Source organism: Falco rusticolus, chromosome 13 (genome assembly GCF_015220075.1).
Source record: "Falco rusticolus isolate bFalRus1 chromosome 13, bFalRus1.pri, whole genome shotgun sequence".
In the NCBI taxonomy this organism is placed as follows: Eukaryota; Metazoa; Chordata; class Aves; order Falconiformes; family Falconidae; genus Falco; species Falco rusticolus.
In genome coordinates this window covers 24,023,828-24,039,524 of record NC_051199.1, presented here as the reverse complement: position 1 = coordinate 24,039,524, position 15,697 = coordinate 24,023,828, and the positions used below count along the sequence as shown (strand labels likewise).

General features: G+C 39.2%; 1 protein-coding gene across 9 annotated transcripts in view; it reads left to right on the top strand.

Moving 5' to 3' along the window:
- The window catches only part of ECT2 (epithelial cell transforming 2), a 30,162-nt gene extending 16,332 nt beyond the window's left edge, over positions 1-13,830 (top strand). For 5 of the 9 annotated variants that reach the window (XM_037406953.1, XM_037406952.1, XM_037406950.1 and 2 more), the window contains 9 exons: positions 311-407; positions 1,152-1,233; positions 2,176-2,254; positions 2,434-2,553; positions 3,899-4,037; positions 5,603-5,757; positions 7,511-7,618; positions 8,772-8,918; positions 10,555-12,258. In XM_037406953.1, coding sequence (XP_037262850.1) covers positions 311-407; positions 1,152-1,233; positions 2,176-2,254; positions 2,434-2,553; positions 3,899-4,037; positions 5,603-5,757; positions 7,511-7,618; positions 8,772-8,918; positions 10,555-10,860 — 1,233 coding nt within the window. In that variant the 3' untranslated portion in view covers positions 10,861-12,258. The other 4 variants (XM_037406956.1, XM_037406958.1, XM_037406954.1 and 1 more) reach the window with 3 other exon arrangements.
- The last annotated feature ends 1,867 nt before the right edge of the window (positions 13,831-15,697 follow it).

Here is a 15,697-nt window from a genome sequence, read left to right as displayed (position 1 = left end):
TGTACCACTTCGCATTAGCATCTGAAACAAAGACTGAGAGGTCAATAATAGGGGCAGTTTAAAACTAGATGTTCTGAGAACATAGTGTGATAAATATCGTGCAGATTTGAATGCAATGTGTTTTTAACATGATCTGTTAATGACTAAGTATCCGTGGCAAATGATTCTCAAACTTTTACTGCAATTCTAGTTTCAAGGAAGACAATTTTTCTCCTAATGTGTAATTTTTGCAGGGTTGTGTGTTTGGGGTTTTTTTTTTTTTTGTGTGGGGAAAAAGGGTAAGAATTATTTCCTTTCTCCCTTTTCTCAGATAAACCAAGCTAAACCTGAATGTGGCCGCCAAAGCCTAGCTGAACTCCTTATCCGTCCTGTTCAAAGGCTGCCTAGTGTTGCTCTACTACTAAATGGTAATCTAGTGATGTGTGTGTGTATATATATGTATATTTTTATATCTTTGTTTTAACACCCTTCACATACAAACTAAATGTCTGCTTTTTGTCATAATTAGCAACAGCTCTTCTCATATAAAACAAGTGTGATTCTGGGAGTTAATCTTGCTTAATGGCAGTCAGCAAGAGCAATTACTGAAGGAAGCATACTTTTGGCTAGGTTTCACTTGTTCATACATTTGTCTGCAGGATACAGGTAGAGGAAGAATTCTAACAACAGTGTTGTCTCTTCAAATACAAATATAATTGAGATTCAAATGCAGCTAGCATAGACTAGGGAGCCGTTCCTACTGACAAGGCTTACAGCTTCCTGTGGTTCCACCTGGTATCAACCACTTGCTGCAGTAATGATTATGTTGGTAAAAATAAGAAAAACACCACACCAGCATCCTTTGCTTTGGTTAGAAAAAACCTTCTGTGCTTGTTGCTGCACTCCAACAAAACCAGTACATGGTCTTGTTGATTTTTGAATAGTTTAAGCGTTTAGTTTTTTCACTGTAGGTGGGTTTTTTCTTAATGAGATGTATGGACAATTGCTGCCTTGCCTGCTCTTCCACTTAATTAAGGCTATTTGTACTCCTGGATAGCTCTGTTTCCTTCAGTCATCTTATCTGGCTTACGGTTTAAACTTGATATTTTCATCTTTCTTTTCAGGCAATTGAGTGTGGGGGTTGTTTGTTTATTTATTTATTTAAATTGTAGATATTAAGAAGCATACAGCAGAAGAGAACCCAGACAAAGTAACTCTAGAGAGAGCTATTGAATCATTAAAGGAAGTGATGACGTAAGTGATGCTCATTTTATGAAACGTACTGTTACCCATTTAGATATCTCCGTTCCTTCTGAATTGCTTCTGGTGCATTGGCGCCATAACTTCAGTCTCATGTATGTATATGTAATTGCACGTGTTCTTCACTCTCTCTTTGATGGCTGTGGTCACTTCGGTGTTCTGTGCCAGAGCTGTTGGAGGAGCCTGTGGGTTGTTGCACAGCACTTCTACCTGAACCTCTGCTGACTCCCTGCCTTGGCGTGAAGCTGAACCTCCCGAGTCCTCTGTTCTGTTTCAACTCATTTCTATCTATTCCCTCCAGAATGGAAGAGATGTGTTTAGTCTTTAAATCTTACTCCTATGCATATAGCCACTGAAAGGATACACTGTTGGTGGAAGATTAGTTTCTCTTCTGGTTCTGTATTAGCTATTCTTGGCACCATTCCATGAGTTAATTAGCTCAAAGCTGAAGTTGTTTAGATTTAGTCTCGCCTCTTTTGAAGTGTAGCGTATGTCTCCAGCAATGAGACCTCCTGTATTAATTGGGTAAATGTTTGTCTGATTTTTAACAACAACTTTTAAATTGTAATTATTCTTGCATCTGCTTCTTGGTGAGCTGCAGCCCTGACTTGAGGGAGGTAAAATGCAGGCTGGAAAGAAATGCGTTGGGTTGGTCTCTAGTTCAAAATCTTACGGGGTAAGGGAGGAGAATTGAATGGTGCGTTGACTACTGATAATGTGACAAGAATATTGTTCTAGGTCCTGAAGTTTCCCATATGCTTAGCATGTGGTATTTGGATATTTCAATGAGCAAGTAAGGTTGATTTTGTGTTTTCCAGTGCTGCTGTGTAAAATACATCTCTGGATGTTTAGCTTCCTTATTTTTATGTGTCTTACATGCAGTGCATTCATTTATCGTTACTTGTTATTGAAGATAAATATAAATGCTTCCCTCAGGCATATTAATGAAGACAAAAGAAAAACGGAGGCACAAAGGCAGTTCTTTGATGTTGTCTATGAAGTTGATGGATGTCCAGTAAGTAATTTCTCTGAAGCTGTAAAATGACTGTGCAGTAGTTTGCTCCCTTTGCAAAGCATGTGAGGTTAAAATGCGTAGGTGCTGGTTTAAACAGATTTCCAGTGTTAAGTTGTAAGCAAGCAGTAATCCAGCCCTTGAACTAAATGCTTAATGAGCTTTTTGTTTCTGTCACTTAGGCCAATCTCCTGTCCTCTCACCGAAGCTTAGTTCAACGTTTGGAAACTGTAGCACTTAGTGATGACCTCTGTGACAGGGGAGAACAGGTTACACTCTTTCTGTTCAATGATTGCCTAGAGGTAAGATGACTATATAAGTACATTTCATGAACTGAATTATAAAAGGCTCGACGCTATGTAGGAGTATAAACAAGTAAAATTTAAAAACTATGAAACAGAGCACTAATTTACAGAAAGCTGACAGCTCAACACATGCTGATACTGCCTTTCTGATAGCTCTTGTATAAGCCAGCGCAAGTCACTGCTGGATGGTTGAAGGGTGTTAATGTAGTATTTAATGTCTTGCAGCCAGATCAAAAATATAGAAGCGGCTTAATATGTAAAGAAATAAATGTTTATCTGAATAATACTTTGAGTAGTGCCAACAGATGAAAAAGCACTGGAGTCCTTGACTCAGCAGGATGTTTGTCCTTTTACTGTTTACTTATACTGAGTGTTATGAGTAAATAGTGGGCCTCTGGGTTGGGTTTGTCTGTGCTTAGGCTACAAAAAAATGAAAATAAAAAAATCACATCTTAAATGCCTTGGACTAGCAGTATGTTAGGAAGAAATATGGAGAGAAAAAAAGGAGACTTATGTGGAGAAACTGAGGTTGAAAAGGACACTTGATAAAAGTACTTGTTACTGTCTGCAGCAGTAAAGAACATTGTCTTCATAGAAGACCATCTCTAATCCAAAATTAGTGCTGTCTTAAGCGGCATCTAGAGGCAAAAGCCTATTGTTGTGACGAGTGATGAACTATTCCTGGGAGTCAAGTTGATTCAGCTTCATTGCTCCTTGTAAAGGAAGGAAAGGAAAATGAAAATACTTCTAACAAAGTTTCTTGGCTTATGTCCTGTACAAGATACAAGCCACTGAAGGTACCTTGTTTTAAAAACCACGTAAGATACCTGTGTGTTAATGTAAAGTAAAAACTGACTGACCCACTGCAAAACCCACATGATGGCCGCTTGCGCAAGCGACGTCAAGTGTTATTTCTAGGGTATAACGCACCACAGCCTAAGTTGGTTCATGTGTATAGATGTTGTCTTTTCTGTATAAATCTGGACTGCCTTTCTGGTAGGTTTCAAAGAGCCCTTGCTTGTTATGGAAGGTAGAATTGAGGTCTCTAATGCAAAATTACTTTCCCTGTATTTTTTAAATTTATTTTATTTTTGAGGTGAGTGTATTGGTGCTAAGTAACAATATTGCTGGGTCACTTGAACTGTAGACAGCGAATAATGAGAAATGAGTTCCTTAGATTTATGTGGTAGAGTAAATAGAGTAAAATACTCTTTAAAGTATTTTTCTGTCGCAAGACTTTCTGTGCCTTCCCGTATACTAGAAGATAAAAGAACGGAAGAGAAACAAAACAATGGGAATAGACCTTCAAACTTTAACTTCTTTATCTTCTATTCAACTGCAGATTGCGAGGAAACGGCATAAAGTTATTGGTGTTTTCAGGAGTCCACATGGCCACACAAGGCCTCCTGCATCTCTCAAGCATGTTGTTCTAATGCCTCTCTCCCAGATCAAGAAAGTCCTAGACATCAGGGAGACAGAAGGTCTGTATGTTTTGAAGTGCTGTGATTACCCTGAACCACAGTTTTCAGTAGCTTAAAGGATGAAGGTCTGCTGTTGTGGGATAGAATGCTAAGGTATATTTGTTGTATGGTATGTTAGGATGTGACTTTTAGTATAAGCTTCTGTTTGAAGCTCTGTATGAGCTTGAGAATTCCTTGTGCTGACACCTCTTGGCTTTTCAAGAATTGCTGCACGATGCTGAATTTGGCAGCACTGCTAGATAGCATTAGCATACGCCAACCAAATGGCAGTGTGAGTTAAACGAGGGGAGTATGCTTGACGGCTCTGGATTTACAAAACCAAAAAACCTGAACTTCAGTCCAGAGTATTAGGCTGACCAGAGACAAGTGCTGTTGCTGTGAACCCAAATCTTCATTTGACTGGTGATAACAATGCTCAGGAGGAGCTGTGCTTAGCATCTTAAAAGAAAGATTTAGATGACTTAATTTCTCTGGCTGCTTTGCTATACTGAGGCTGTAGAGGTTTCGCTGAAGTATTGCATTGCTACAGCAGCAGAACTCATGCTACAATACTGTTCCAGTCTTGGTAGTGACTTCAGAGAAGTCTAGTCAGACTAGTTTATAGATCTATACCCTAGAAAGATAGATCTGATGTTTCACGGTAGGTGATGGTATGCATGCTGTACTTGTTCTGCTTTATGTTCTCTGAAGCACCTGAACACAGAAGCCAAATAAAAAATGGAATTGGCAAAGAGGATAGGTAGTAAATGTGATGCTTACCTGCATTTTTAAAAGGTACTTTAGGGTTTCTCTTCTAAGAATTCTCTTTAAATGACTAAGCAATGCTTAGGTTTACTTTGGGACTTGGGCGATGGGAGCCCTTTCTAGGCATATCATGTAATATTTGCCAAGAACTTCAATATGCAAACCCTGGGAGAGGTCAGCTGCTCTCTTATATACACTTATAGGATCGCTTTTCCAGTGCTGCTTTTCTGAATTGGTGATGGCTTGGTTTTTCTTTCTTTCTCCCTCAACTGTGTTTAGCATGCTTCAGCTGTCTCCTATAAAGGAGTACCAGCAATAAATTAATTGTCTGCTATCAAGTAAGCAATCTTTGTCAAGTTTAGACCTGTTGTATTTTGACTATTTTAATGTCATCTATAGTACTGTTTTTGCCTTTTCCCGTTTTACAAAATAGGGTAAATGTTTTCAGTGTTCTCTGTTGGTAAGGAAATGATCTGTCCAGCATTCTATGAGATAGAGAATGAGTTGATATTTACTGCTATATCTGGTAATGACTGACTGCTCTGCAGACTAATCTGTACAGATTATTTAGTGAATAAACAACTGGTGCATGAACAGCTGATTGCAGCCTCTTGATGAAGGATGTGGACAGAACTCCGTGCTCTTGCAAGTAATAAAACAGCTATTGTGTAAATCAAGATAAAATCCTTGCATTAAATCATATTGTCTCTAACTGGCTCCTGGCAGATAGAGGGTTAACTCTTCTGAAGATTCCCCTCTGAATTATATGAAAAATGGTTATTCTTTGTCTTAACTCCCTGCCTTTTTTTAATAAACCGTAGATTGCCATAAAGCTTTCGCCTTAGTTGTGCGGCCACCGACCGAACTCAACAACAAACTCTTCAGTTTCCAGATGACAAGTGAAGAGCCTCCCAAAGAAGATTGGTTGAAGCTGTTGTGTCGGCACGTGGCTAACACGATTTGTAAAGCAGATGCAGTAAGTACTCTGGAACCATGTTGCTGATTAGAAATACTTCACTCTTTTTGGCTTGAAGCACATGAAGCTGAAGAACTTGTTAATAGCAGACATGCTTGAGGTGAAGTAGAGCAGAAAACATTTGTGCTAGCATGTCTGCAAGTGAGTGGTTAAAAGGTGGAAAAAGAAGCAGCCTGGAAGTTAGCTTCTATAGAAGCTAATAAGTAATTAAAAATCAAGAGTCATACCCTTCCCCCATCACAGATTAATTATAAATTATTTAAAGTCTGCACTGTAGATCTAAACAGGATTGTCTCCAGCTTGTTTGCACAGCTATGTTTTGATTTATGACCCGAGCATTATGAATTGTATGTTTTGGTTTAACTCTGTGTTAGGTTGAATTCTCTGTTTCTGCATAGGCCCTGTAATGTGAGAGACGTAAAGCGTCTTCCTGCTATAGACGGAAGCCTACAACCTCAACACAAGGAAATAAAGAAAACAAAGAAATAAAGGAGGCACTAGCCCCCTCACGCTTTTTGAAGTTCAATGTGTGGGCTTTCCACAGGCAGAAAACTACTAATTTGAAGAGTACATCCTCTCCAATTAGGGCAAGAGACTTTCAGCTAATGTTTTAATTGTATAAGAGTGTGTGCATATCACAGCAAATTGCTGAAAATATGTGCAGTACATATAGCTGAAACAGCTTGGGTTTAAGTTAGAAATGGTTTGTGTTCTGTGCTGTACTCGTACTGTACAAGTTACTTTTAAATACATGCTAGTTAAAGAGTTACTTTTAAATACATGCTTGTTTCAGGAGAGGTAGTTAGGTAAAGTTGTTCCCTTTTAACCCAGGACATTCAGAATCATACGCTGACAAATTGTAACCTACTATGCGGAATCCCATTAGTTACAATTTCTGTAACTAGTGCTTTGTACCAACTATATAATACTCTTTTTCTTGCTGATTTGAATGTCAAATTGAGCTTCAATCTAAGCACTCGTCCCCTTTTCCCCAGCTTTTAAGAACTGTGTAGCATCATGTGAGAATGAGCTGGCGTTGGCTTTGCCACGTGGTGGCACTAAAGGCTTTCACGACTCTTTGTTCGGCGCTGGGAATAGCCATACCACTTGCTGTGTGATGTCCTTATCGGGGGAAAAAAAGCACCTGAACTTTTTTTTTTTTTAGGTAAACTGTCTTTTCTGAAAATCAGAACCCAAAACAGCAGCAAAAAAAAAATCTCTAGGAGCTTCCCACTCCCATGCGTGCCCCCCTCCCAAGTTTTCTAAGTAGCTAGTCAGAGATTGCTTTGCATATGCGAGAGTTAAGAAAGAGGTATGAAAAAACCAGACTTGTGGCTCTTCTGAAACATCTTTTGGGTTTCGGCTGAAAGACAGTCTCAGGCTTTGACAGCTGGAGCTATCAAGGTTTCACTTCCAAAGAGTGCTAGATGTGCTAGTGAAACAAAGGGGTATCTGTCCTGTGAAGCTCCCTAGGTATACTTCAGAACTGCTGCCTTTACTTTGGTCAACCCTGAACGTGAAACTGAATCACACCAAATTTAAAACTACTGATGAAGTGGTTTCATAAACTGATTGCACCAGCACTTAATCTAATGACATAGCATGAAAGCAAATAGCTACTGAACGGTATATTACGAGTTAAATATGGAGGAATATGGTAATTAAACCCACTAAGTCTTACCTAATGACCTGGAGAATGAAATTCTGTCAAGTGCTGATGTTTGACCATTATTAAGACTATTTTTGTCTGCAGGAAAATCTCATTTATACTACTGATCCCGATTCAGTTGAAGTAAGTACTAAAGACATGGATAGTACTTTAAGCAGAGCTTCCAGGGCAATAAAGAAAACATCAAAAAAGGTAAGATACTACAGAGATAGTGCTTTACCATAAACCCCATTTTAGATGGGGAACTGTGCTAGTATTCCTGTTTCAGGTGTTTTGTAGCGCTTAACAGTAGCGACAGGAGAAACCTAATTTGAAGTAAAACTGTTAAGTATAAGCTCCTTAAGGAAAGCAGGTGGGGAGCGTTTGAGGCTTTGACTGAGTTTTGGAGTATCTGTGTATAGTCTTAAGTATTATGTAGTCATTTTTGAGTCTGTTATGGAACTTACCCTGTTTAACATATTTAAAAGATTAACGATATTACAAAAAAACCCCTAACCCTCAGCTGTAACTGTATTTTAGCATACTGAATGGAGTTTTAAAGCTGCATACAATTATTGAAATTCAAGTACCTTCAAAAGTAGGATGGGTGTAGAATATATGTGTTCTGGTAATAAAATAAGCTTTGAAATGGCAAGGAAGTAAGTGCTGAATGCTGCTGTCTGCCCGTGTGTGCTTGTCTTGCTTCTTTGTACAGCTTAGCTGCAGTCAGCTAATGGACTAGAGAAACTGTGCCCTGTTCTGCTGCGAGGACCTGGCTGGGAGGCAGGAGGAAGGCTGCCTCTCAGCTGTGTCACCTTGGCTCTGCGTTGGGCATGGTTCTGCTAAAGTCTGTGGCGTGTGAGAAGGGGTGACAGGGAATGACGCAGCGAGGGGGAATTGTTCTCCGTTCTCAGCAGCCTCCCGACAGCCTTAATATGTTCAAGACAATAATATTGTTTCTTAGAGAACACTGTAGGGGCTGCTGTAGTTTGGAAGCTGCTGAAGACCAAATTGAGAGCATCTGAGAGGAGGGGAGGCCTGACTTTGCTGAACCCAAGGGACGCGGGGAAGCCTAGTTGACTAGGCCTTGTTTTGACTTCTGTCTGGGTCTCTGCACCCCACCCCCCCACCCCCCCAAAAAAAATGTTGTCTTTGTATTTGGAGAGAGTGAGAAGAGCATGAGTGATGGGGAGCTTTAAAAGCCAGATCACCTTGTGGGTGGGTGTGTTTGGCCAGCTTTGATACAGTCATATTAACATTTGATATGTGTCCTGCAGCTGTTCACAATTCGAATGGTAGCCCATACTGTAGTAGTTAATACAGCCTGTCTTTTGTCAGTGTATAAGCTGCTTGTCATACTCCTCAGGTTACAAGAGCATTTTCTTTCTCAAAAACCCCAAAGAGAGCTCTTCGAAGGGCTTTGATGTCACATAGTGCAACAGAAGGAAGAAGTCCCAGCTCGGCTAATGAGAATTATATAGGCAGCCGACTGACTAGTACGTCGTCATTAACGGTAAGTGATTTGGCTGTGCAGGCCAAATAAGTAACCTTTTTAAGATCAGTTATTTTAATGTCTGGTGCTGATCTTATTTTAACAATTTCAAGATCCACAGTGGAAAAAATTATTTTTAACTACATCCGGAGACTTGCTATTTTCTGAGCAAGTGTTGTGTAACGGGAAGGCTTGCTTGCTGAAAACGCAGAAAAATCTGCTGTATGTACTAGAAATTGGGAGTTGTCTTGTACAATTAAGTTGGGGGTGGAGAGAAACTAAGCAACCTCTTTTGCTAGAGATGGAACATGTATCCTCTTTTGAGAGAGTGAGAAGCTTCCAGCCCACTGTCTTATGTTGGCTCATCCTTTTAAGTTTGGACGATATATACAAATGTGGTGGTCGACCCCGAATAGAACTGTGAAAGTAGCGAGATAATAGATGTTCAGTGAAACAAACTGGGAAGGAAGGGTAGAGAAATACACATGCTCCAGCCTGTAAGGCTTCAAAAAGGCAAGGGAATTGCCTCCTTTTTACCAAACTTTCGTAAACAGATATAACTTCTTGTTCCATGTACTGTAACTATTCTGCTATGCCTGGCTACCTATTGCAGCTTTCTTCTGCTACATTGGGTCAAACTAAATTTCCTAGTACAGTATAGTTAAAGCAGACTAGATTTGAAGGAATTTTTTCATCATCTTTGCTTTTATTCTAGTGTTTGAGTAAATCTGTATGCTGAGTAAGCATCTACTTCTAAAGTCTGTAGTTTGTGGGACAGAAGGCCAAGAATAGGATTTCCTGTGTATCTTTCTACTACTGCCTGCTATGTCAGGACCTGAATATAGAGATAATTCAGTATGTTTGAGTGGCCGTTAAATTGTACAACATGAAGATATTGCTTTGCTTTGCCATGTGAGGTGGGCATGAGAAACTATGAATTAATAAGGGAGGAAGTATCACAGCGGACTCCCTTGCTTGAAAGGAAATAATAAAAAAATCTATCAGTGTGGCTATACCCCAGTTCTCTGTAGAGATTTTCTTCATTCAATTATGATTGCTCCAATAATTTTTTTATAATTCTAATATTCTGTCTTCATTTTGATATGGCACTGTATCTCATTTCTCATGGAAATGCTAGTCACGCACTTATCTTCGTGTGTCTGCCCCGTACAAAAATACTTTTTTTCTGCAAAATGATAGGAACTCATAGTAGTAAAAAGTATTTTCCTATTTTAAATTCTTCCCAGAGTTCTCGGATATCTGAGGTAGTAAGCTGCAGCTTGGCAGCAGATCATGTGTTGTGTGGTTTTTTTCTTTTTTTAACGAATCCCACACACTACTGAGCTTGCATAAAGCCTTTCTGGTTGAATCATAAGGTTGAAGGGGAAAAGAGAGGTTTGAATTCCAGCCCCTCAAGCTGGGATACCAGTGCAGTTCTTGGGTAGGAAGCTAAAGCTGTAGGAAACATATCTTGAGTCCATTGACAGAGTCAAAGCTGTTATTCAGACATATTGTTTTATTTAGATAAAATCCTGGCCTGTGCTTACGTGGGGATTTTTTTAGTGCAGTAAACCTATAGAGTGAAAATATCAATACAGATTAGATGCTTGGGTTTATTGTTGTTTGGACTAACTCTTGAACACCTTCCTAGTTGTAGATTGCTCATTCATCTTCAACATGCAACCTAAGTGGGTCTGTCAAATGTGCTGTTAATGTTCATCGCTCCAATTCTGCTGACTGGAGCTCCCAAAATTCCAGGCCTCGACCTGTGGTGTGTCCTGGCTCTCCAAATATTCATCTTTCTAATGCTGTAGAAGAAAAAACCTCTTCCAACTTGGAAAGCTTAAATGGTCATGCCTTGGACAGATTATGTCGTATCCCTATTATTACTATCACTTGTGGTGATGCTGGAGATAATCAGTATGGTGCTGAAAAATACTGTGCATCAAACCCTGACTGTTAATACCCATCTTGCATGAAGTGAGCAAAAAAACCTGATCTTGATTCCTCTAAACTAAGACACCGTGGTACAACTATATAAACCCCTAGAATCCATGAATTGTTTTAGATGGTGTTGGGTTTTTCTTTGACTTGTTCTAGTGCACGGAGTTGGAGTAATTACTCACATGTGGTTTAGTTCTGGTTCTGGGTGCAAAGTTAATTCTTTCACAGACCCCTTTAACTTTAGTTAATCTGTGTGTGTGTAGGTTTCCCCTTAATTTCAATACAATTGAATTACCGTCTCTGTTTAGTTGTCCAAGTGGCAGTATAGCTTAGGGGTCAGAGTTGAAAGGACTTTAATAACTTGGTTTCAGGGAAGTTTTGAGCAGCTAATTTTACCTGTGGATTTAAGCTTTTGTTCCCCTATCTGTAAACAGAAGAAATACCCTGTATAAAGTACTTTAGAGTCTAATAAGAGCTGCTATTTAAAGAGGAGTTGAGGATTTAATTTTCAAACAGTGCATATGACTGCAAACAGAAGATGTGCCACAAATGGGCTTTAGGCTTCATAGTGAGGTGGCATATCCTTACCTGCTCAAAATATCCCTATTTAAAAGATTCTTGAAGCGTGCAGGTGCAGCAAGCTGCCTAACTACCATGACCTGTTTATATGCTGAAAAGCTTGGCTGTGCTATAAAGAGCAACAGAAGATTGCTTATGGAAGTATTTTGAGGTCTAATGTAAAAAGAATATAAAGTTTCAGCTGATCCGAAGAGGTTAACGTTTAGTACTAGATATTGATGTGTTGATTTCACTGTAATTTTAAGTTCCAGAAGCAGTCTATGCTCCTAGCACCAGAAAAGTCAGCTTTTTGCCCGGTTTGTGCCCATCCAGGCACAGCTAAAGCAAGCTTTGACAAATCATTGTGATGTCTGTTGCCTTCTGTAGCCAAGAAGGCATGTGTTCAGCATCTAATTTGGGGCTTAAAGCTGGTAAGGATGCAGAAATTTGTAGGATCTGAGGGGAGCTCCATTTCTCTAAGATTATCATAATGTATCTTGCCTTCAATTTGGAGAGAGATTATTATTGCAAAAAGTGTGATGCAAGATGTACGCTAATACTTGGTTAACAGCTGTTCATCAAAAACATGTTCTTGCATCTGAATCTCTCGAGGCTGGTAACAAGGAAAAATCTTTCTTCTGCATTTTTTTAAATATATGCATTCTACTCATTTAGCTCATTTAACTTTTCTGTTCAAAATCTAGAAATGCTGAATCATTAATTTCAAAAAGCTGCCAATCTCACATAGTATAAGGAATGTAACAGTACAGAAGGTATTTATCAGGATCGAGAAATGACTACTGTACTATTGACACTGGCTAATAAATGATTAAATAACTTTTCTTTTCTTCTTTCTTCCCCAACAGGGTATTCCTTCTCCTTCCTTGGTCAATCTTCCTTCAATCTTTGAAAAAAGGAGTCTTACATTAAGTCGATCAACAACCCACTTGATATGAAGCGGGTGTAAAATACAGTGCTGTATTGTAGTGACTGACAGGCAGCTGGCTGTTCAAATGACCTGTTACTGACATTAATGGTACCTTAGTCATTAGCACTTAGCAGTGATTAGCAAAATTTTAGATAACACTAAGTTAATCACAAGGGGACTTTAGTTGTCCTGAAGCAGATCAGCTAATCAGTGGGATGAGTAACTCGGTTGTCATGTAAGACGCAGTACTCCCTTGCACAAATGTATTTTCTCACCGGCGTAATGGAAGCATTTTCTTCTGTGGAAATTGTCGCCTCTAGGCAATGAGCTACTTTGTCAGATTTTGAAATGAAGGTGATGGCCATGTAACGTACTGCTAGTTTGGATGACTTGTGCTTGCCTTACTTCATCAGTTGGCAGAGCACTCTGTTTGAATTTTAGATTACTTAAATGGAGATGCATTATGAAGTACCTGACCTTTCAAGTATGACAGTTAACCTGTTGTACAGCTGCTTATTCCAGATATTTTATAAGTGTAGTTGTTTATTAAAAAAATATATAGAATTTGAGTTTTTGTGATTATGATCTTCTGCAGCCTCGCTTTAACACCGTGGTATGTTATGTGGGTTTATTTGAACAGTAAGTTTAAAGGCTATGACTAGCTTTGACCCCCAAAAGTCAAATGAATTCTTTGAAGTGAAGCTCTGAGGAAAATAATCGCATTCCCTTCCAGTAGGGCTGCTAAACGAACCCTGAAAACCCCATGTCTTCCACATAGTTGGTTAATGAAACATTATTTAATGTATGGGATTTTTGGTGTGATGCTGTAACTAGAGGGCCCAGTTTTGGGGTGTCAGATTTCAGCTGTAGTACTCCTAAGGCTTTTACCGGGCTTTCTCATGTATTTGTCTTCCTTCAAAACTGTATGTTCCCTTGTTTCACGATGCAATGCTATCTCAGGAACTATCTAAATATGTATATTTCTGCATTTCATTAACAGTTTAACTGTGTATTAGCAGGCGTTCTCAACTTCTGGTTTTTTTTAACCACCAATGTTTTGTCTTGTGTCTGCATGTAACTAGTGATGCTTCTGAATGTGTCAGACTTAACTGGTTTTTATATCTCTTTTTGCCGATCCAAGTAATGTAAATAAACTGTTTAAAATAACACTGCTTATGGCTTTGCTAAACAGGCTTTTATGAGAGTCTGCTTTATGAGAGTCACATAAAAAGCATTGTGTTGGACTCCAGCCTACAACTATATTCTGGTTAGCTATGTGGCTGTTCCTAATAAAGTATACCACTTCCTAGGTCTGGGTCTGCCAGAATCAACCTTTTTCTTCTTCGACCTATTCACCATTCTCCCCTCCTCCCCGGGATATATGTAGCCATGGGTCTTTTGTCCTTACCCATTCAAAATAAACACCATAGATAAATATGCATTGGCACTTAATAAAGTGGCTCTAGGAAAAAAACATTCAATAAATACTATGCTTAAGGTTGACAACGCTTTTTGTTTTCTTTTCTGTTGTTTCTGAAACGGCAATTTCAGCCTGGTGCACTCCATGCAAGTTTAAGATAGTATCAGCCTATCATTATTCCTGTGGTTGTCTTAGTTAGCAGATTATTTGTATTTAGTTTCTATATCAAGTTTGTTTGCACTTAAACCCAATTGAACCGCGAGGGCTTACTATATTGCCTAATCGTGTCGTTACCACTACTGCACAGCTCTGTGGTTGCTAAATGAATGGAAAATGGTTGTTCAGAGTGTGGAGTCCTACTGCTCGTCACTTGTTGCATGTAACTTTCTAGCGGAGGAGCTAGTTCTGCTCAGCCTTGCTAGCTGCTGAAGGCGGCGAAGGAGGGGGGACATGATGCCTGCCTCCAGTGTGACTTTACCCCCTCCTGCATTCTGGGTGCATTATTATCTTAACTTGCCATGTTCCGATTCAGTGTGAGATGCCTCTGTTTTTATTTTTTAAAAAAATAAGTACACAGTTTTTTTAAAAAAAAAAAATAATATCTTATGTTAGGACTAAGAGATGAATGGCAGCTCAATCTCCTTGTAATTAAATGAGGTGATTGTCTGTTTTAAATGTATTCATTACTTTGTCTACTGCTCTTTGACTACACTCTAAGGTGATGTACTCTAGCAGCACTTAACTGAAGATGTGCCTGGCCCCAAACTGGTGAGAGGATACACTGCCACTGTGTATATTAGGATTGCACTGAAGCCCTTAACTGCTTTTTTGGATATTGATTGTCAGAGGACCAGATATTTGTCAGTGAGATAGGGAGAAATGAAATCACTGAGATTTTGGGTTAAAATAACAAGGTGATAAGCAATAATTAACACTGAATTGCTGATTTGACAACTTGTTCTCAATGTAATTACCGAGAGCAGTGTAACGAATCTTCTGGATACTGGAGAAGACAGTAGGAAGCATCTGACCCAATTTTAGTAAAGCATTGTCTTGTGTGACAGCGTTGTGAGTTTGCTAGCAGAGGGGAAACTACTAGTGAGCAAATACAGAACTGGCTGATCCCTACCTACTGGACAACAAACCTTACTAGTAAGTGCCGTGGTCACATTGAGCGGGGCTCCCCGGGGTCTGTTCGGTGTTTCTGGGTGGGTAATGGAGTGGGTCTGTGCTTACTGGTTTTACAGCTGTCACACAGCAGCCAGAAAGCTGAGTGTGTGACATAGCGGGATTAGAGGTGGAGGTGAGCTTTCTAAGTTGCAGAAGTGCTCCACAGTAATGCAAACAAGCAAAAATAAAGTTTTACAAAATGAGGGATTTGCTCCTGCTTCTTTCATTTCCAATACTACATGTGCGTGTAGCATAAGAACAAGTGTGTAATTTTTTGGGGGTATTTTGGCTGATGTTCTTTTGAATTCTAGGTGAGACTGGTTCTCAAAACCAGAATTTTAAACAATACTTTTACCATCTAGCTGTTATGGGATATGCCTTCTTGAGGAACAGTAGTTTGTTTTGTACAATACCTACCTTTGATCATAACACAGATAATTCAATTCTCCTGAATATTTTTTTAAGCTTAAATTCAGAGAGTTTAGTTGAATTAAATATAATTTCTTAAGTCTTTGTGCTGAGATTTCTTTATTGGTAAAACTATAGGATCTGTTCTGCGACTTTTGCATCAAACTTGGGAATAAAAAGAACATTTCTTTCTAACTTAGCTCTTACTCAGCACTGGGCTAAAAAGTTAGCCAGCACCTGTCCAGCATACAGAAGAATTGTTTTAATTTAGAAAAACTGGAACTCTCTGAAGAGGGGGTCAAAAGATGGTTTTTGTTTACACACAACCTTCCCTTCTCATAGGCTGTACAAAATCAAACAGTTCGCTGAGCT